This window comes from Chlorocebus sabaeus, chromosome 8 (assembly GCF_047675955.1).
Source record: "Chlorocebus sabaeus isolate Y175 chromosome 8, mChlSab1.0.hap1, whole genome shotgun sequence".
Lineage (NCBI taxonomy): Eukaryota > Metazoa > Chordata > Mammalia > Primates > Cercopithecidae > Chlorocebus > Chlorocebus sabaeus.
The window spans coordinates 42,679,438-42,702,171 of record NC_132911.1 but is presented as its reverse complement, the minus strand read 5'-3'; the positions used below and the strand labels follow the sequence as shown (position 1 = coordinate 42,702,171).

The 22,734-nt window shown below is 42.5% G+C and overlaps 1 protein-coding gene across 5 annotated transcripts in view; it reads left to right on the top strand.

Annotated features, from left to right (window-relative positions):
* The window catches only part of RNF170 (ring finger protein 170), a 46,615-nt gene that overhangs the window by 19,057 nt on the left and 4,824 nt on the right, over positions 1-22,734 (top strand). For 4 of the 5 annotated variants that reach the window (XM_037983524.2, XM_007962350.3, XM_037983522.2 and 1 more), the window contains 4 exons: positions 6,428-6,503; positions 10,631-10,739; positions 15,198-15,271; positions 18,823-18,933. In XM_037983524.2, coding sequence (XP_037839452.1) covers positions 6,428-6,503; positions 10,631-10,739; positions 15,198-15,271; positions 18,823-18,933 — 370 coding nt within the window. The remainder of the gene's footprint in view (positions 1-6,427; positions 6,504-10,630; positions 10,740-15,197; positions 15,272-18,822; positions 18,934-22,734) is intronic. The other variant, XM_007962354.3, reaches the window with a different exon arrangement.

Sequence of the window (22,734 nt, the reverse complement as noted above, 5' to 3'; positions counted from 1 at the left end):
ACCACCATGCCCGGCTAATTTTTGTATTTTTAATAGAGACAGGGTTTCACCGTGTTGGTCAGGCTTGTCTTGAACTCCTGATCTTGTGATCTGCCCGCCTCGGCCTCCCAAAGTGCTGGGATTACAGGCATGAGCCACTGCACCTGGCTGGCAATTTCTTAAAATGAGACAACAAATAAAGTTGCCACATTGACTTTTCCTTTCACAAAAGATTCCTCTGTATGTAGCATGTGATGCAGTTTGATTGCATATTATCCACAGATTTCTTTTCAAAACTGGAGTCAATCCTCTCAAACCCTGCCTGGCTCTGCTGTATCTACTTTGTTTATGTAATATTTTAAATCCTTTGTTGTCATCTCAACAATGCTTACAACGTCATTACTAGGATTAGATTCCATCTTGAGAAACCACTTCTTTTGCTCATCCATAGGAAGCAACTCCTCATCTGATCAAATATGGTCATGATGCAGCAGTTTGGTCACATCTTTAGACTCCACTTCTAATTCTAGTTTCCTTGCTGTTTCCACCATATCTGCAGTGACTTCTTCCTCTGAAGTCTTGAACCTCTCAAAGTCATCCATGAGGGCTGAAGTCAGCTTCTTCCAAACTGCTGTAAATGTTGGTATTTTGATCTCCTCCCATGAATTAAGAATGTTCTTGGCGGGGCATGGTGGCTCACGCCTGTAATTCCAGCACTTTGGGAGGGCAAAGCAGGCAGATCACTTGAGGCCGGGAGTTTGAGACCAGCCTGGCCAACACTGGTCAGCACAGGGCGAAACCCTGTCTCTACTAAAAATACAAACATTAGCCAGACATGGTAGCACACACCTGTAATCCCAGCTACTTGGGAGACTGAGGCACGAGAATTGCTTGAACCTGGGAGACAGAGGTTCCGCCAAGCCAAGAGTGTACCACTGTACTCCTAGTCTGGGCAACAGGGTGAGACTCTGTCTCAAAAAAAAAAAAAAAAAAAAAAAGCTGGGCGCAGTGGCTCAGGCCTGTAATCCCAGCACTTTGGGAGGCCCGAGACGGGCGGATCATGAGGTCAGGAAATCGAGACCATCCTGGCTAACCTGGTGAAACCTCATCTCTACTAAAAAATACAAAAAACTAGCCGGGCGAGGTGGCAGGCGCCTGTAGTCCCAGCTACTCGGGAGGCTGAGGCAGGAGAATGGTGTAAATCCGGGAGGCAGAGCTTGCAGTGAACTGAGATCTGGCTACTGCACTCCAGCCTGGGCGACAGACAGAGCGAGACTCCGTCTCAAAAAAAAAAAAAAAAAAAAGTTATTGGCTGGGTGCGGTGGCTCACGCCTGTAATGCCAGCACTTTGGGAGGCCGAGGCAGGCGGATCACAAGGTCAGGAGATCGAGACCATCCTGGCTAACACAGTGAAACCGCATCTCTACTAAAAAATACAAAAAAATTAGTCAGGTATGGTGCAGGTGCCTGTAGCCCCAGTTACTTGGGAAGCTGAGGCAGGAGGATGGCATGAACCCGGGAGGCAGAGCTTGCAGTGAGCCGAGATCATGCCACTGCACTCCAGCCTGGGCGACAGAGTGAGAGACTCTGTCTCAAAAAAAAAAAAATTTTTTTGTTATTGAGCATAGCCAGCCTTCATCAATGATCTTAGCTAGATCTGGATAACTGCTGCAGCTTCTGCATCAGCACTTGCTATTCCTAAAATAAAAGTTTGCGCTTCGTCTTTCCTTAAATGTCATGAACCAACCTCTGCTAGCTTGCAACTTTTCTTCTGTAGCTTCCTCTCCTCCCTCAGCTTCACAGAATTGAAGGAGGGAGGGACTTGGTCTAGATTAGGCTTTGGCTTAAGGAAATGTTGTGGCTGGTTTGATCTTCTATCCGGAGTACTCAAACTTTCTCCATGTCAGCAATAAAGCTGTTTTGCTTTTTTATCATTTATGTGTTCACTTGATTAATACTTTTAATTTCCCTCAGGAATTTTTCCTTTTAATTCACAACTTGGCCAGCTAGCACAACTTTTGCCCTAGCTTGACTTTCGACATGTCTTTTTCACAAAACTTAATCATTTCTAGGTTGTATGTGAAATGAGAGACATGCAAGTCTTCCTTTCACTTGGACACCTAGAGGCCACTGTAGAGTTGTTAGTTGACCTAATTTCAATATTGTCAATGCCTCAGGGAATAGGAAGGTCTGAGGAGAGAGAGAGAGACCGGGGAATGGCTTGTCAATAGAGCAGTCAGAGCATACACAATGTTGATTGATTGATTGATTGATTGATTTTGCAAGTATAACCAAAATGTGACACAGAAACATGAAGCAAGTGCATGCTGTTGGAAAAATGGTGCCAGTAGTCTTGCTCAACACAAGGTTGTCACAACCTTCAGTTTGTAAAAAACACAATATCTGCTAAATGCAATAAAGGGAAACAAAATCAGGATGTCCTGTATATGATTTGCCAATATTTTGTCCCTTTCTGTGGATATTCTTCTTACTTTCTTAAGTGCCCTTTGATATACATAGTTTCTAATTTTGAGAAGTCATCTTTGTGTTTTTTTCCTTTTTTTGGCCTGTGCTTTTGTCTTATATATAAGGAATCATTGCCAAAATCCAGTGGCATGAATATTTTCTTGCTTTTTCCTATAATTTGTATAGTTTTAACTCTTAAGTTTAGCCCTTTGATGCATTTTGAGTTTTTATATTTTTAATGTGGATATTCAGTTTTCTGGCACTTATTTGTTGAAAGAGGATACTTTCTCTATTGAATGGTCTCGGCACCCTTGGCACCCTTGTCAAAAAGTATTTGACCATTGTCTAAAGTGGTTTGGCTTGTTATAACAAATAACCATAGGCTGGGTGTGGTGGCTCACACCTGTAATCCTAGCACTTTGGGAGCCCGAGGCAGGCAGATCACTTGAGGTGAGGAGTTCAAGACCAGCCTGGCCAACATGGTGAAACCCCGCCTCTACTAAAAATATACAAATTAGCTGGAGATCACTTGAACCCGGCAGGTGGAAATTGCAGGGAGCCAAGATTGTGCCACTGCACTCCAGCCTGGCAACAGAGCAAGATCTGTCTCAAAAACAAATTTGTGGCCAGGCGCGGTGGTTCACACCTCTAATCCCAGCACTTTGGGAGGCCGAGGCAGGCGGATCATGAGGTCAGGAGATCGAGAGCATCCTTGCTAACACAGTGAAACCTCATCTCTACTAGAAATACAAAAAATTAGCTGGGCTACTCGGGAGGATGAGGCAGGAGAATGACGTGAACCCGGGAAGCAGAGTTTGCAGTGAGCCGAGATGGCGCCACTGCACTCCAGCCTAGGTGACAGAGCAAGACTCCGTCTTAAAAAAAACAAAACAAAACAAAACAAAAAACAAGGCTGGGCATGGTGGCTCACGCCTGTAATCCCAGCACTTTGGGAATTCAAGGCAGGCAGATCATGAGGTCAGGAGATTGAGACCATCCTGGCTAACAAAGTGAAACCCCGTCTCTAGTAAAAATATAAAAATTAGCAGGGCATGTTGGCGTGCAGCTATAGTCCCAGCTACTTGGGAGGCTGAGGCAGGGGAATCGCTTGAGCCCAGGAGGCAGAGGTTGCACTGAGCTGAGATTGTGCCACGGCACTCCAGCCTGGGCAACAGAGCAAGACTCCGTCTCAAAACAAAACACACACACACACACACACACACACACACACAAAACAACCCCCCCCCCCCCCATAAAAACAAATAACCATAGACTGGGTGGCTTAAACAACAAACATTTATTTCTCACAGTTTGAGAGCCTGGGAGGTCTAAGATCAAGGTGTTGTCAGATCTGGTGTCTGGCGAGACTCGGCTTCATGGGTTGTGGATGGTGGTTTTCTTGCTGTGTCTTTATACGGAAGAGAGTAGAACAGGGAGCAGGTTATCTCATGTATCTTTTTGTAAGGGCAGTAATCCTATCACAAAGGCACCACCCTCATGACCTAATTACCTCCCAAAGGTTTTGTCTCCAAATACCATCATCATGGGAGTTACAGGCAGTCTTTAGCAGCTTGGGCTATTTGTTCTTGTTGTTTGGCTTCACAACAAGATGTAGGAATTCCTAAATCTGGTGGTAGAATATTTTAAAAAATATATTCTATTTAAATATATTTTTAATTTATATATATTTTAACATATAATTAAATAAATAGAATATTATATATTTTAAAAATACATTTAAATAGGATATATTTTTAAAAATATTCTACCACCAGATTTAAGAATTCTTACATCTTTCTTACAGAAAGAAGCCAGAGGAGAGGCTTTCCTGTCACGTGGTTCATGTCTGTACTCTGAAACATCATCACGATTTTTTTTCCAATGAAAAGGGAATGGTTTTCTACTCTCAAAGAATGGAGAAATGCCATTTAGCTAGGTATTCACTGGTATTTAAATGAGATGGTTCCTCTGCTAGTTAGATTGCTCCTTGACAGGGTGCTTTCATATAGTGAGTGCTTTCTTTCACAGATCATCTGTTCAATCATAAGAATGTGCCTTATTTTAAAATGAAGAATGCATCAAGCTTTAACAGGTTTAGGCCGGGCATGGTGGCTCATGCCTGTAATCCCCACACTTAGAGAGGCCGTGGCAGGCAGATCACCTGAAGTCAGGATCGAGACCAGCCTGGCCAACATGGTGAAACCCCATCTCTACTAAAAATACAGAAATTAGCTAGGTGTGGTGGCACGTGCCTGTAATCCCAGCTACTCAGGAGGCTGAGGCAGGAGAATCGCTTGAACCTGGGAGGCGGAGGTTGCAGTGAGTTGAGATTGCGCCACCACACTCCAGTCTGGGTAACAGAGTGAGACTCCGTCTCAGCAACAACAAAATAAGATTTAACAGGTTTAAACAGAGTTCAAATTGTTTCATTGTTTAGATATTTGACTTTAAATTGCTTTTATGTCTTCTGTGAACTAACAGTTATATTTAGTTGATTTCTTTTTCTAAAATTTGCGGTTTTTTGCTAACAATTGAATAATCATAGGATAGATTTCTATACTTCTGCCTATCACATTCGAATATGAGAGTTCTTATCTCTGTTGGATATTGGCTTACCCAGAGAGTAAAGGCTCTTCTGTGGAGTAACCTTGGGACTGTGTAGACTTAAAATATTCTTGTTCAAGACATTTATGTTTAGAAGATCATTAATAGCCAAATGAAATTAAGCTGTGATAACATGTAACACTTTGCCCTCACCCTACCTACCAGCCTGACCAACACATCTTTCTTTCTTTTTTTTCTTTTTTTTTTTTAAGACAGTTTTTTGCTCTTGTTGCCCAGGCTAGAGTGCAATGGCAAAATCTTGGCTTACCACAACCTCCACCTCCCGGGTTCAAGCGATTCTCCTGCCTCAGCCTCCCGAGTAGCTGGGATTACAGGCATTTGCCACCAAGCCCAGCTAATTTTGTATTTTTAATAGAGACAGGGTTTCTCCATGTTGGTCAGGCTGGTCTCGAACTCCTGACCTCAGGTGATCCACCCACCTCGGCCTCCCAAAGTGCTGGGATTACAGGCATGAGCCACTGTGCCCAGCCAACATCTGACTTTCAGTATGGGATGTTTTATCCCATCCATTTATGTTAGCCACTAACCGCTTGCCTTTGATTCACCATTTTAATTGTTAATGTCAAGATATTAGTGACATGTTAAGTTTTGGCTTTTCTTCCTTTTTTTTTTTTTTTGAGACGGAGTCTTGCCATTGTCAGCCCAGGCTGGAGTGCAATGGCGCGATCTCAGCTCACTGCAACCTCTGCCTCCTGAGTTCCAGCAATTCTCCTGCCTCAGCTTCCTGAGTAGCTGAGATTATAGGCACCCACCACCAAGCCTGGCTAATTTTTGTATTTTTAGTAAAAGCAGGGTTTCACCATGTTGGCCAGGCTGGTCTCAAACTCCTGACCTCAGGTGATTCACCTGCCTCGGCCTCCGAAAGTGCTGGGATTACAGGCGTGAGTCACCACACCTGGCCAAGTTTTGGCTTTTCTACATTAAATAATTTTAGTTTCTGCTCTGTTCCCCTCCCCTAATACCTGAAAATTAGGAGAAGGATCTAATTAGATGTGGAAAAGCATTCAAATGCATAATAGTAGGTAAAATTAGATAACTGCTTATTTTGAAGAAATTTCACCAAAGAAACAAATGTTCTTTACATTATTTGTAAGCTTGCATTTACAATAGATTTCCAAGGTACTAGGCCTCTGGATTTTACCATTTGCCGCTTAAACCTGAAATTGGCTAATAATCAGTGATCTCAGAAGAACTCACCACAGGACAGCCTGAAACGTCCAGTCCTGGAAGTGAAGTGCTTGCATGCCATCAATTACATTAATTACCAGTAGTTATAAGTCAGAAAGGAGACCCATGAAGAAAATGGATTCATCTGATAATATTTTCTATTCAAAATTTATTATATTCTATTCAACAGAAATGTACATCAAAACATTCACCCAGAAAACCAGGAGCTAGTAAGGGTACTTCGAGAACAGCTTCAAACAGAACAGGTATTGTATATATATTTATTTGAGGAGTAGATGTGATAGCTCCCTTTGCATGTGAAATTGTGATAGAACATTAGTAAATTACTTTTTGGAAACATGGGCTTCTTTCTGGCTTCAAATTACCTTATATTATTTTATAGATTGTATATTTGCAGAATGGGCAAATTGCCTAGCCTTAATCTATTCAGATGTCTTCATGTTTGTTTATTATTAATTTGCTTTAAAATATAGCAGTTTTCCTATTGTTTATTAGTGTAGAAATAATTGCTGTCTAATTGACCTTAATGAAATGTAGTAGAAAAACCCTTTTTTTCTGACATATATTCCCTAACATCTACAAAGAAATAACTAGAAGAGGTGGTTTTTTTGGTTTTTTTCTCCTTTTTTCTTCAGTTGCCAAAGTTGTAACAATAAAACTAGCTAGGCAAAGAAAAAAATTAATTTTTTTCCTGTTTGTTCTTTGCTTTTTACCAGATGGAATCTCTAAGAATTGGAGATATACTTTATGAAGCCTGGAATAAATAGGATATTGTACACCTTCATGCCGAAATATCTAACATCAAGAAACAAAATTAAAAATTCCTTTCCTACTGATCAAACTTCACTTCCAATAAGGGTTTCGTTTTTTTAATTAAAAAGAGACAGGGTCTCACTATGTTGCCCTGGCTGCTGTCTAACTTTTGAGCTCAAGCACTCCTCTCACTTCGGCCTCCCAGAGTGCTAGGATTACAGTCTGGGCATGGTGGCTCACACCTGTAATCCCAGCACTTTGGGAGGTCAAGGCGGGAGAATCACTTGAGCTTAGGAGTTCCAGACCAGTTTGGGCAACATGGCAAAACCCCGTCTCTACTAAAAATACAAAAGCTATCTGGGTATGGTGGTGCACAGCTATAGTCCCAGCTACTCAGGAGGCTGAGGTGGGAGGATCTCATGATCCTGGGAGGTTGAGACTGCAGTGAGCTGTGCTTGCTCCACTAAAACCAAAGTGCTGGGATTATAAGTGTGAGCCAGCACGCCTGGCCCCAATAAGGGTTTTATAATTTATCCATGCACCAAATATTTTTTGAACATCTACCACATGCCATACATTTTCTAGGCATTGGGAATTCAATCGTGAATTAAACAGACAAAAATTCCTACCCTCATGGAACTTATGTTCATTGATACAAGAATAACTTAAGCAGGGCCAGGCACAGTGGCTCATGCCTGTAATCCCAGCACTTTGGGAGGCTGAGGCAGGCGGATCACGAGATCAGGAGATCAAGACCCTCCTGGCCAACATGGTGAAACCCCATCTCCACTAAAAATACAAAAATTAGCTGGGTGTGGTGGTGCACACCTGTTGTCCCAGCTACTTGGGAAACTGAGGCAGGAGAATCACTTGAACCCCGGAGGGGGAGGGTGCAGTGAGCTGAGATTGCGCCACTGCACTCCAGCCTGGTGACAGAGAGCGAGACTCCGTCTAAAAAAAAAGCAATACTTTAAGCCTATTAGTAGTACTCTGTTCCATAACAATTGTTACTCATAATTCATGTTGAGATAGTGTTTTATAATTTACAAAGTGATCTCCCAAACAACAATCATATTTAATCTTTAGACATAAGTAAGGCAATTATAATTATTCTCATTAACATGAGACTGCTAAGATTTGCTAACACTGACACTAGCGATTTCATGACTGAGTTCAGCTATGGAGGGGCCCCAGATTGAAGTGAATCTTCCAGGTCTCCTTGCAGCAGTGTCCACTCATCTGCCTCACCTTCTTCCTGAGGCCCGGCACACAGCTCTCAGAGTGAAAATAAGGCTGGCGATGTAGTCTGTTCTTTGCTGTCTAGTATAACAGCCACCAGCTACCTGTGGCTATTCAAGTGAGTTAAATAGAATCTGAAATTAAGTCTTCTAGTCACACTGGCCACATTTCAAGTACACAATGGCCACATGTGGCTCGTGGCTACTGTATTGGACAGCACTGATAAAGATTTCAATTACTGCAGAAAGTTCTATTGGACATCTCTGTTAATTGATTTTTGTCAGTTTCTTTAAAAATTAATAAGGAGAAGGCTGAGTGCAGTGGCTCACGCCTGTAATCCCAGCACTTTGGGAGGCTGAGGCAGGCAGATCGCCTGAGGTCAGGAGTTCAAGACCAGCCTGGTCAACATGGCAAAACCCTGTCTCTACTAAAAATACAAATTTAGCTGGGCTTGGTAGTGGGCACTTATAATCCTAGCTACTCCAGAGGCAGGAGAATCACTTGAACCCGGGAGGCAGAGGTTTCAGTGAGCTGCGATTGTACCACTGCATTCCAGCCTGGGTGACAGAGTGAGACTCTGCCTCAAAAAGAAAAGAAAAGGTGGAGAAGGGAACATAAAGTGCTGTACACTTTTTGTAGCATTAAAACTGACATAAGTAACTATAACATCAAGGTGTAGCCTTGAATCACAGAATATTCTGGTGATTTAGGGCTATTTTGGAAGTATGACCTTTTAGTTATGTTTATTATTATTTAAATTTATTAAATTTGTTTATTAATATTGAGTGGCAAAAATCTGATTCACTTAAGAACAGTTCCTATTTAGTAAATTTGATACTTTTTCTGTAATTAGATACTTTTCATGCTGGCAACTTTATCTGCTGGGTTCCATCAAAACAAGTTTTGATAAATAAGTATTTTTACAATACAATAACATAAGATATACGTTATGTAGACACTTCTTTTTTTTTGAGACAGGGTCTCTGTTGCCCAGGCTGGAGTGTAGCAGTATGATCTCGGCTCACTGCAGCCTCCACCTCTTGAGTTCAAGTGATTCTCCCACCTCACCCTCCCAAGTAGCTGGGACTACAGGTGCACGCCACCATGCCCAGCTAATTTTTGTATTTTGTGGTAGAGACAGGGTTTCACCATGTTGGCCAGGCTGGTCTCAAACTCTTGACCTCAAGTGATCCACCCACCTCAGCCACCCAAAGTGCTGGGATTATAGGTGTAAGCCTCCATGCCCAGCCATGTAGACACTTTTCTAAGTCCTGAGGTACAATGAGTCCTACAGATAAATCCCTTGCCCTCATGATCCATCCTAGTGAGGTCTTTGATATCTGGATGTTTCTTGCATATGTGCAACACTTTTAAAATGAAAAAGACGTTGAAAATGAAAAAAGTGAAGACTTAGAAAACAGTTTGACGTTTGATATTTTTTTCTTTTTGAGACAGGGTCTTGCTCTGTCACCTAGGCTGGAGTGCAGTGGCGCAGTCACGGCTCACTGCAGCTTCAACCTCCCAGGGTCAGGTGACCACCCACCTCAGTCTCCCAAGTAGCTGGGACTACAGGTGCATGCCACCACCACTCTTGGCTAATTTTTCTATTTTTTATAGAGACAGGGTTTTGCCATGTTGCCCAGGCTCATCTGGAACTCCTGGGCTCAAGTGATCCACCTGCCTCGACCTCCCAAAGTGCTGGGAATACAGGCATGAGTCACCGCACCCGACCTCAACATTTATTATTGTTAGCTTATGCACTAGCTCAGCCTTGTGTTACTCAGAATAATTTATGTATTCCAGTAGAGTAAAAGATGAACTCTTGAGTTAATCTAAGTTTTTGTCTTTAAATTGTGTTTAGGAAGGAAAGTGGAGACCATGCAGCTTAAATAAAAACAATATAGCCTCATAATGTTCTTAAAATTATAACCTTAGGGGGCCGGGCGCGGTGGCTCAAGCCTGTAATCCCAGCACTTTGGGAGGCCGAGACGGGCGGATCACGAGGTCAGGAGATCGAGACCATCCTGGCTAACACGGTGAAACCCCGTCTCTACTAAAAAATACAAAAAACTAGCCGGGCGAGGTGGCGGCACCTGTAGTCCCAGCTACTCGGGAGGCTGAGGCAGGAGAATGGTGTAACCCGGGAGGCGGAGCTTGCAGTGAGCTGAGATCCGGCCACTGCACTCCAGCCTGGGAGACAGAGCAAGACTCCGTCTCAAAAAAAAAAAAAAAGAAAAAATTATAACCTTAAACTATTGCACGTTTACAGTGTGATGAGGGTTACACACTGTTGACTCTGTTCTCAAATATAATTTAACATGAGATACTGTTGAGGACTACATGTGTTGTATTCCAATGTGTGCACCTGTGTTCTTATTAGGATGCACCTGCTGCTGCTCGACAGCAGTTCTACACCGACATGTACTGTCCCATCTGCCTGCACCAAGCCTCCTTCCCGGTGGAGACCAACTGTGGACATCTTTTTTGTGGTAAGCAAACAACACTATACTTGGGAAAAGTGACTGTTTAGACCAAGACCAAGACCTCTATGTATACAAAGGCTGGATTCCTAATTTTCTCTTTGTCACATTTTGTATTTTGCGAGTAGGGTAGATTACCTCTGATATCCTGTTCTACTTGTCAACCAAGTATACTTAGCATCTAAATAATATACTTACTTATTTACTCTATTTAGTTTGTCCATGTAGCAGCTATGGGTTCAGAAGTTAAAGAAACTATTCAGCTTCCCCATAAACAGAAGTGTGTTTCTTTGGACAGTAGTTCAAGTAGATCCATAGCATGAGGGATTCACTGAGTCCCTCTTTGTTCATCACTCTTTGGGAGTTTCATTTATTATTCATCCTTCCCAGGGCAGGAAGGTTCTTCTCTCAAGAACCTGCCCAAGACCCTGCATTGCCCTCCTGCCTCTTTTGACTCTGAGTTTGTACTGAAAGTCTTAAAGGTCTTAGTCTCAGTATGTTTATCTCTATCTCTGTCTGTCTCTCTCTCAACCTCTTGAGGTTTAATGAGGGAGAATGAGAACCCTAGAGCATGCCTTGGGGTAAGAAGGGAATAATTTCACACTTACTTAGTATCAGGAAGCAGTGCTTTCCACCACTCCTCATTTTTCCTGAATCTGCAGATTCAGGAAAATCTTCTATGGCTGATTATGCCATAGCAGGTTGAGGGGCAAAGTATCAGTTATTACAAGCCTATGTATTGGACATTAATATACTTCATCTAACCCCACCTATGAGGAAACAGGCTTTAGAGATATGAAGAAATGTTACAAAGAGACCAGGCACTGTGGCTCACACCTGTAATCTCAGCATAGGCAGGAGGATTGCTTGAGCCCAGGAGTTGGAGGCCAGCCTGGGAAACATAGGGAGACCCTGTCTCCACAAAAAATAAGAAATTAGCCAGGTGCAATAGCTCACATGTGCAGTCCTAGCTACTGGGGAGGCTGAGGTAGAAGAATCGCTTGAGCCCAGGAGCTTGAGGCTGCAATGAGCTGTGATCATGCTACTGCACTTCAGCATGGGCAGCAGAGCAAGATCCTGTCTCAAAAAAATAATAATAATACATTTTACAAAGAGTAGGCCAGCTGTTAAGTGACAGAGCCAATTTTTTTTTTTTTTTGAAATGGAGTCTCACCTTGTCGCCCAGGCTGGAGTGCAATGGTGTGCTCTCAGCTCACTGCAACCTCCGCCTCCCAGGTTAAAACGATTCTCCTGCCTCAGCCTCCCAAGCAGCTGGGATTATAGGTGCCTGCCACCATGCCCAGCTAATTTTTGTATTTTTAGTAGAGATGGGGTTTCACCATGTTGGCCAGACTGGTCTCAAACTCCTGACATCGTGATCCACCCACCTTGGCCTCCCAAAGTGCTGGGATTACAGACGTGAGTCACCACACCCAGCCCAGACAGAGCCAAAGATTTTAAACCTAGGTTTATCTTCAATTCCTGTGCTCAGTTCTGCATGATTAGTGGTTCATACAATAGTAAACACTCGAAGCCACTTTGATTTGTCCAGTCACTAGACCTAGTTTTTTATTGTTTCTATTTAAATAGTTGTGTTCAAGATAGGGTCTTATTGCTCCCAAAATGTAGGAAATTTTCATATAGGGACTAATTTAAAATGTAGCATATAATCATCCTGTAAATTGTGTTGGCCCTTTTGTCTAACTTCATAGTATAGAATTATTAGATACAGTGTTATTTGTGCAGTTGGAGATGGCATATTTGGAACCCATACCATGTAATGGCAGGGTTTTCTGTACCTTGTGCTCTTTCAGTAATCCAATCTCATCATTGCTTCATCCACTCATTCCAGTCTCTTCTTTAACGTTTTCACTTAAGTAACTAACAAAGTATAAAATGCTTATTTCAGTTTTTAATCTTTTAATTTTCTATTGGAAATGCTAATCACCAGGCAAGTTATGAAAGATTGGGCAGGGAAAATTAAATGGGCATCAGAGAAGGTAGATACATTTCTCCTCTTGAACCTAATCCACGTGACACTCCTTTCCGACATTTGCTCTTGCTGTTCTTAAAACCTGAAGTGTCCTCCCTCCTGTTTTCTGCCTATCTAAATCTCATCTGTCCTATGAAGTTCAGTTCAAATCCTTTCTTCTCTACAAGTTACTCTCTAATGCATACTTCTCTGCACTCCTTTTTCGTATTTCTTTTTTTTTTTTTTTTTTTTTTTTTGTGAGACGGAGTCTCACTTTGTCACCCAGGCTGGAGTGTAGTGGCACAATCTGGGCTCACTGCAAGCTCTGCCTCCCGGGTTCATGCCATTCTCCTGCTTCAGCCTCCTGAGTAGCTGGGATTACAGGTGCCTGCTACCACCCCCAGCTAAATTTTTGTATTTTTTAGTAGAGATGGGGTTTCACCATGTTAGCCAGATGGTCTCGATCTCCTGACCTCGTGATCCACCTGCCTCGGCCTCCCAAAGTGCTGGGATTACAGGTGTGAGCCACCGTGCCCAGGCTTTTTTTTTTTTTGAGACAGAGTTTCATTCTTGTTGCCCAGGCTGGAGTGCAATGGCGCAATCTTGGCTCACTGCAACCTCCGTCTCCTGGGTTCAAGCAATTCTCCTGCCTCAGCCTCCCAAGTAGCTGGGATTACAGGCATGCGCCACCAAGCCCAGCTAATTTTGTATTTTAGTAGAGACAGGGTTTCTCCATGTTGGTCAGACTGGTCTCGAACTCCAGACCTCAGGTGATCCGCCTGCCTCAGTCTCCCAAAGTGCTGGGATTACAGGTGTGAGCCACTGTGCCTGGCCCTTTTTTGTATTTCAAGTTAATATGACACAGTTGAAGATTTGCCTTCTACATTGATTTGAGTATGTCACCTGGGTCTCCTCAATTGGATTGCCATTGCTTGTTCTGAATTCTGAACACTTACTTGATCTGGAGGAATAAGGAACACAGGAGGGCTAAGCCAGGTTGCTCAGGCAAGAGCAAGAATACACAGAGGTTCCTGGAGGGAGAAGGGACACTAGTTCAGCACTTAGCACTTAGTTCAGATTCACAGTGGGACCTGGATAGTTGAAGATGCAGGTGTCCTACAAAAAAGAAAGTGGATTGGCTCCTTAAATACCAGACAGTATTCAAAACTATTTCTTCACCTGTTATTGGCCTAAAGTTTGGTGCTTATACACTTGGCACACCTCTGCCTTCTTGAGGTCGCCAGACTCTTCCTTCAGGCTGTGTTGCCCATCTTCGGCTGGCTTGCTGCTTGTGAATACCTTCAAGCAGAAAAATCCAATCCCTCTAGTGCAAGAGTTGATTCGATTCTTGAACTGGACTATACACTTCATTAGGGCAGAGCATATAATCTTTTTGTGTCCTTTGATTCCTTGCTTATACTATTTTTTTTTTTTTTTTCTGAGATGGAGTCTTGCACTGTCACCCAGCTATAGTGCAGTGGTGTCATCTCAGCTCACTGCAACCTCTGCCTCCCAGGTTCAAGCGATTCTCCTTGCCTCAGCCTCCCAAGTAGCTGGGATTTATAGGCACCCGCCACCAAGCCCGGCTAATTTTTTTGTATTTTAGTAGAGACGGGATTTTACTATGTTGGCCAGGCTGGTCTTGAACTCCTGACCTCATGATCCACCTGCCTCAGCCACCCAAAGTGCTGGGATTACAGGCGTGAGCCACCGTGCCTGGCCACTTGTACTATTAATACCTAATTACTATTAGTTAATACATTGATAATTTGGTTTTCTAAACTCTTTTAAAAGTTGTGTTTTGTAACATAGCAAATTTAGAACAGAAAATTTATGCTCTAATTTGTTGGTTGTTATATTTACAATGATGTTTAATTATTGTTTTATTTATATTACATAGGAAATATAATATTTTGTATGAAGCTTCATAGTATTAAGGCAGTTAATGTATACTTACTTTTGATTGTGTACAACTGTAGCTTAACTTGGAGTTTTTTTTTTTTTTGAGACAGAGTCTTGCTTTGTTGCCCAGGCAGGAGTGCAGTGACATGATCTTAGCTCACTGCAACCTCCACCTCCCAGGTTCAAGCAATTCTCCTGCCTTAGCCTCCCAAGTAGCTGGGATTACAGGCGTGTGCCACCATACCTGGCTAAGTTTTGTATTTTTTAGTAGAGATGGGGTTTCACCATGTTGGCCACGCTGGTCTCAAACTCCTGACCTCAAGTGATCCACCCACCTTGGCTTCCCAAAGTGCTGGGATTACAGGCGTGAGCCACCATGCCCGGCCTTAACCTGGGATTTAAATTAAAACAATTTTAATGGCTAGGAGTTCTTACTAGATATGAATTTGCCTGAAGGTTGGCTGGATGAAGTAAAAAGTATTTTTAAATAATGTGGTACTGTTAAAATATTTCGAATAGTTGAATCTTTCTGACGATATATGGACTTTAAAACATCAATATTAATGGATTGTTTGTTTTGTTTTGTCTATTAGGTGCCTGCATTATTGCTTACTGGCGATATGGTTCATGGCTTGGGGCAATCAGTTGTCCAATCTGTAGACAAACGGTAATGTTTTGTGTGCAGAAAGCGTCATTTATGCTATTTTGTACATTTTTATAGTTTTTGTACCTACATTTGGAATTATTCTTATCTTTTTAGCAGAACTTCATTTATCCAAATCTTCTTTGATGTTACTCTATTGTTTTTATTACTTTTTTTTTTTGAGAAAAGGTCTTGCAGTGCAGTGGCATGATCGTAGCTTCCTGCAGCCTCGACCTCCTGGGCCCAAGCAGTCCTTCCACCTTAGCTTCCTGAGTAGATGGGACTATAGGCATGTGCCACCATGCCTGGCTAATTTTTTTAATTTTTAGTAAAGATGAGGTCTCCCTGCATTGCCCAGGCTGGTCTCAAACTCCTGAGCTCAAGCAATCCTCCTGCCTCACCCTCCAAGGGTGCTGGGATTACAGGCATGAGCTACCACGCCCAGCCCATGATTTTTTTTTAACTGTACCTGGCCCATTATTTTTTTTTTAAACTGTCATTGAGATACCACTGAAAAAGGGAATCCTATTTGAAATCCTACAGTTGTAGTGAAAGACAACTGGTAAATGAATCCTTCCCCAAAATCCCAATAAAGTCTTTGTAGCAGTACCAGCAAAGGAATAACCAAACTACGTAATCAGACTTGAACATATATCCTCTACATACACTTGTTTTGAAAAAAATTTTTTTCCTTTTCAATTTATATTTAATCTGTCTTTTTCCAGTGAGGACCCAGATAGCTTTAAATGGTATATAATGACTTTTTTTTAAATGTTTTGTTCCTTTTAGAGACATGGCCACATTGCATTGTCCAGAACAGCTTAAACCATGACAGTTAGCATCGAAGCCACCTCAGGAGGGAGGCAGTAAGTAAACATGAATGTGAGACTGAAATGTCACTGCAGATGAGACATGCCAAATTCTCTCCATTTCTTTGATAAACTGGAGAAATGAAATACTGAACAATTCTGAGAAACCAACAATCTCAGTTTTTAAGTATGACAACATAGGACATTTTATCAGTTGTACACTGTTTTTCATAATTTCCTTTATTTTTCATTTAAAATAAAAAAACAGGCTGGGCGCAGTAGCTCATGCCTGTAATCCCAGCACTTTGGGAGGCCAAGGCAGGAGGATTACTTGAAGCCAGGAGTTCGATACCAGCTTGGGCAACAAAATGAGATTTCATCTCTACAAAAAAATTTTAAAAATAAAATTAGCCAGGTGTGGTGGTATATACCTGTAGTCCCAGCTACTTGGGAGGCTGAAGTGGGGGGGATTGCTTGAGCTCAGGAGGTTGAGGCTGCAATGAGCTATGATCATGGGACTGCACTCCAGCCTGGACAATAGAACCAGATTATATCACTAAAAAAAATGTATTCCTCCACTTAACCCGTGGGTGGAATGTTCACACACACTCTCTCTCTCTCTCTCTCTCTCTCTCTCTCTCTCTCTCTCTCCTCCCCCCCCTTTGGCCTTTATTGTAGCTGTCTGTTTCCCCTCAACTGCCCTCTTATTTTGGTGTAAAGAGGGAGGTCCAAGTCATTTTCTTACCATTCTTGCTTCTACATTCCCAAATTCTGCCTCTTTCATATTTTACTTGTGGTCACATGGTCAGGAGGAAAACTGATGTTTCTGTATGCCTCTCTGGCTGATTTGATGCGTGACACAAGGCAATCAACATTGAAGCTTATGGCTGGGCGTGGTGGCTCACACCTGTAATCCTAGCACTTTGGGAGGTTTGAGGTGGGCAGATCATGAGGTCAAGAGATCGAGACCATCCTGGCCAACATAGTGAAACCCAGTCTCTATTAAAAATACAAAAATTAGCTGGGCATGGTGGTGCACAACTGTAGTCCCAGCTACTCGGGAGGCTGAGGCAGAAAAATCACTTGAACCCGGGAGGTGGAGGTTGCAGTGAGCCGAGATTGCGCCACTGCATTCCAGCCTGGAGACAGAGAGAGACTCCATCTCAAAAAAAAAATTTAAAAAAAAAAAAAAAAAATTGAAGCTTATTTGCCAGTACCACCTCTTGGCATCTTTTGCTCTCAGTCAGCAATATCCAAACCAGGGAGTAGGTCTTACGTTACAAAAATAGTTCCAGGCCCTCTGCCTTCTTGGTTCTGCCCATGGCTTTTCATAGGGCATGTGTACAGTAGCCGGTGGTATCCTATGTACCATCCATAAATTGACTAGAGGCTCAGAAGGTCGAGATAAAGTTGTCTTAACATAATAGCTCTTGGTTCTCTAAGCGAAGAGTAATTCATCCTGGAGGCAAGACAGATGGCAAATGCTTGTTCTACCTCCTGTTTTCAGTAGGCCCCTTCAGTAAATGGTCATGGAAATAGCAATACACAGGCCTTTGACTGGAACACACTCACTGCTTCTCCCCTTGAATGTGTGTACACCAACCACAGTCCTACCACTGTTTCCAGGCTTAGCTCAGTATCAGGCTTTCTGACCACCCCAGAAAGAAGAGATCCTCACTCTGCAGCATTCTTGCACCTGCCCCAGGGCCATGTAAGGCTGTCAGCCAGGTCTGCGTCCCCTTTCATTGTGGGTGTTGTAGTCACCCTGGAGCAGGCTTGTGTCTTCATTTTTTTGGCATACCTAGCACTTAGCAGAGTGCCTGCCCCGCCATAGGTGTTCCATTAATGTTTATTGAAAGAATGCATTTTCATTAACAAATTTGTGAAGGAACCGATGGCTGCACCTGCTGTTCTCACCACCTTCTGTGCTTAGTCACGCCTTCATTTAGCTGTTTGGAAAGCATGTAAGCAGTGGGAAGCCTTGGTTTTACAGCTGAACTGAGGAAGGATAAAACAACTAAATGATTTAAAACTAAATCGGCCACCGCTACTTCTTTTAAGTCATCATACAATCATTAGTGACCATTTTCTGTAGGGGTGCTACGTCCTAAAGTGTATTTATTTTTCAAGGTACTGTCACCGTCAGATTACCCCAGTATGGTCCTGGGACATTTGTATATCCTTGTTACCACAACCATGAAGGAAGCATGGTTAAATGTATTATGTTATATAACAATGTCAAAAATTTCTTTTTTTTTTTTATTATAGTAGGAATTGGTGTTTGAGAGCTGGTCCCTGCAATAACATAATCTTTATATTATGGTTGGTAGCATTCAAAGATCTTTCAAATACCAGTAAGAATAACCAATCATTATTTTAATACTGAAAAAAAAAAAGTAATTTTTTTTCTTAAAGTGACAGTTATATATTGTATGTCACTTTCCTCCTGAATGTTTTCTCATCATTCTTGCATCTTCAAATATCTGTCAGCCCAATTAGAGAACTACTGAATTTATCCCTAGTGTGGACAGGAAACTATTAGACCAGTAGTTGGATATGGTGCCTATTTTATCTTATAGGAGTTCAAATTCTATGCTGCACTGGATTTTATTGCAAAGCAGTTACTTACTCCCCTCCTCCAGGTTGCCTTTATTTAAAAATGAGTGAAATATAAATATAGAAGCCTTTACCATTCGATTGAATAATAACACAAAATGAAAAACATAATGATGCAGAAAGTTGAAATATTTTTTCTGTAATATACAGGTAACCTTACTCCTAACGGTATTTGGTGAAGACGATCAGTCTCAGGATGTTGTGAGATTGCATCAGGATATTAATGATTATAACCGGAGATTCTCAGGGCAACCCAGATCTGTAAGTAATGCTAAAGCATGTTCAAAGTTAGAGGAAGACACATTTCTTCTCTTTTGTAAAGTGAGGTTTACCAACAAGTATTCTTTGACTATGAAAAATCTTGGCCAGGCACAGTGGCTCACGCCTGTAATCCTAGCACTTTGGGAGGCCAAGGCAGGTGGATCACTTGAGCCCAGGATTTTGAGACCAGCCTGGGCAACATGATGAAACCCCATCTCTATAAAAAATACCAAAAAATTGGCCAAGAGTGTTGGCACATGCCTGTGGTCCCTGCTTCTTGGAAGGCTGAAATGGGGGGATCACCTAAGCCTAGGAGGTCAAGGCTCTAGTGAGCCATAATCGCATTATTGCACTCCCACCTGGGTGGCAGAGTGAGACCCTTTCTCAGAAAACAAGAAAAGAAAAAGAAAAAAAATATATCATTATATGTGTTCGGTCAAGTTTTTACCTTCATTGCTTCCAATCACTGTTACAGCTTTCCCAAGGACTACAGTTTTCTTTCTTAAAAAACAAATAGCATTATACAAATTTTTATGAAAGAAAAACTAGCAGAAAAGCAATAGAAAAAATTAGAGGGAAATAGAAAATTATTTACTTCTATGTGATACTAAAACACCGTTTGTTTTTTGAGAAAAGTTACAACTGAAAACTTCAACAGTTTCACAGTTACAGTTTATTCTATTTGCCCTAGCCCCGTTTGAAATCTTCCCTTAAAAAATTCCAGGTTGGGGCCGGGCGTGGTGGCTCACGCCTGTAATCCCAGTACTTTGGGAGGCCGAGACGGGCAGATCACAAGGCAGGAGATAGAGACTATCCTGGCTAACACGGTGAAATCCCGTCTCTACTAAAAATGCAAAAAAATTAGCCGGGTGTGGTGGTGGGTGCTGGTAGTCTCAGCTACTTGGGAGGCTGAGGAAGGAGAATGGCGTGAACCCAGGAAGTGGAGCTTGCAGTGAGCCGAGACTGCGCCACTGCACTCCAGCCTGGGCAACAGAGCGAGACTCCATCTCAAAAAAAAAAAAAAAAAAAAAAAATTCCAGGTTGGCCGGGTGCGGTGGCTCACACCTGTAATCCCAGCACTTTGGGAGGCCAAGGTGGGTAGATCACCTGAGGTCAGCAGTTCGAGACCAGCCTGGCCAACATGGTGAAACCCTGTCTCTACTAAAAATGCAAAAATTGGCTGGGTATGGTGGCTTGCGCCTGTTGTCCCAGCTACTCAGGAGGCTGAGGCAGGAGAATCACTTGAACCCAGGAGGCAGAGGTTGCAGTGAGCTGAGATCGTGCCACTGCACTCCAGCCTGGGCAACAAAGTGAGACTCCATGTCAAAAAAAAAAAAAAAAAGTTTGGAGGGATATGTTTATATGTCATCTTAGCTATTTAAAAGCAGAACACTGTACAGATAACCTTTCTTCCCCTTACCCTAGAAGTATTTGATAAATCAAAACCTAGCACATTTTACTGACTCATTCTTGTTTTATCAAAATCTAACACATTCTTAGAAATGTAAAACCGAATAAGTACTTCAAAAATTAGAATGTACTAAATCCAAATTTATATGGACAGCCCAGACCTCTCCTCTCTGAGCTCCAGACTCTAGATCCAACTGCTTCGCTTCCATTTTAGCATGGGTGCTCCACTGGCATCTCTAAGTTAACATGTGGAGTATTTAGCTGATTCCCTCCTTGACATAGTCTATTCTTTTCTCATTTTTTATTTCCTCCTCTTCTTCATTCCTCTCATTTGATCTATAAGTAATCCTATCTTTTCTTTCTATTTTTGGGGTATCCTATTATTTTTACTGCATCAACATATTCTTGCTGGCAGGGCACAGTAGCTCATGCCTGTAATCCCACTTTGGGAGACTGAGGCAGGCAGATCACTTGAGCTCAGGAGTTTGAGACCAGCTTGGGCAACTTAGCAAGACCTCGTCTCTACCAAAAAATACAAAAATTAGTCAGGCATGGTAGTGTGCACCTGTAGTCTCAGCTACTTGGGAGGCTGAGGTAGGAGAATTGCTTAAGCCCGGGAGGCAGAGGTTGCAATGAGCCAGGATCACGTCACTGCACTCCAGCCTGGGTGATAGAGTGAGACCTTGTCTCAAAAAGAACAAAAATGTCTTGACTGTGTTGTTGTTGTTGTTGTTTGAGACAGGGTCTCACTCCTTCCCAGGCTGGAGTGCAGTGGTGCAATCACGTCTCACTGCAGCCTCAACCTTCCAGGCTCAGGCCATCCTACCGCCTCAGCCTCCCAAGTAGCTGGAACCACAGTGGTGCATCACCACACCTGGCTAATTTTTTGTAGAGACTAGGTTTTGCCATGCTGCCCAGGATGGCCTCGAACTCCTGGGCTCAAGCAATCCACCCCCTCAGCCTTCCAAAGTGCTGGGATTACAGGTGTGAGCCACCGTGCCCAGCCTGTATCCACTTCTTTCAATCACTGTAGACATTGTACTGGTCCAGCCCTGTCATCTCTGCTCACAGCAACCACAGTGGCCTCCTCACTTCTACTTTTTTCCCTGCCACAGCAGCCTGATAAATATTTTCTGGACATAAATGAGACCATGATGCTCTTATGTTTGAAAACTTCCATTTTGTTTGTTTGTTTTGAGGCTCGAGTGTGGTGGCGCAATCTTGGGTCACTTGCAACCTTTGCCTCCTGGGCTCAAGCCATCCTCCCACCTCAGCCTCCCAAGTAGATGGGACTACAGGTGCATGCCACCACAACCCAGCTAATTTTTATATTTTTTGTAGAGATGGGGTTTCCCCGTGTTGGCCAGGTTGGTCTTAAACTCCTGGGCTCAAGTGGTCCTCCCGCCTTGGCCTCCCAAAGTGGTGGGATTTCAGGCATGAGCCACCACTTGTGGCCCAATGTCTTTGAATGTTCCAACTCCTTACTGTGGCTTACAAGGCGCCACAGAATCTGGTCCTTCCTCCCTTTCCAAATTTCTGTTAACCGCCTCAATCACCACCCTGCAGCCACCCTGCTGTATGCTCTCAGCACACACACAAACTCCTTCCACCTTAAGGCTGTCACACCTGACACTTCCTCTGCATGAAATGCTTGTCCTTCTGCTCTCATGGTGATTTCCCAGTCTTTAGATGACAACTATCTTTTTTTTTTTTTTTTTTTTTAATACTTTAAGTTCTATGATACATGTGCATAACGTGCAGGTTTGTTACATATGTATACTTGTGCCATGTTGGTGTGCTGCACCCATCAACTCGTCCTTTACATCAGGTATAACTCCCAAGTAGACCCTTCTTGGAGAAGCTTTCCCTGCTCTGTGGCTGCCCGCTGTACCTTTCCTTCATGGCGTTTATCATAGACAGCACTCAATTCTTGTTCGTTATCTTTCTCTCAGTAAACTAAAAGCTTCATAAGGGTAAGGTCCATTTTTATTTATTTACCATTGCCAAGTTTATTTATTCACCAGTGCCAAATTTAGTGCCTTAATGTGTGTTGAATAAATGAATGAATTACTGTTAAGGTAAGAATTGATACTGCTGCTCCCAGCCAAATATATTAAGCTATGCAGAGGCTTCAGTGTTAAACAGACATGTGCTCATGCTCCATTGTTCCTTGTTCTGTGAGGTCATGTACATTTCAGGGCATAGAGGTTCAACTGTTACGAATGATAATGGGTAGATTTACCCATTTTTCATTAAGCATTAAAAAAACTTAATCTAATCATGTTGTCCTCCATAATTATTTGGGAGCCTCTTCTGCAATTTTGATCCAGCAATTTTTTTTTTACATATCCTCTGATGACATCAATAGGATGGTTCTTTAAAAATGCGACC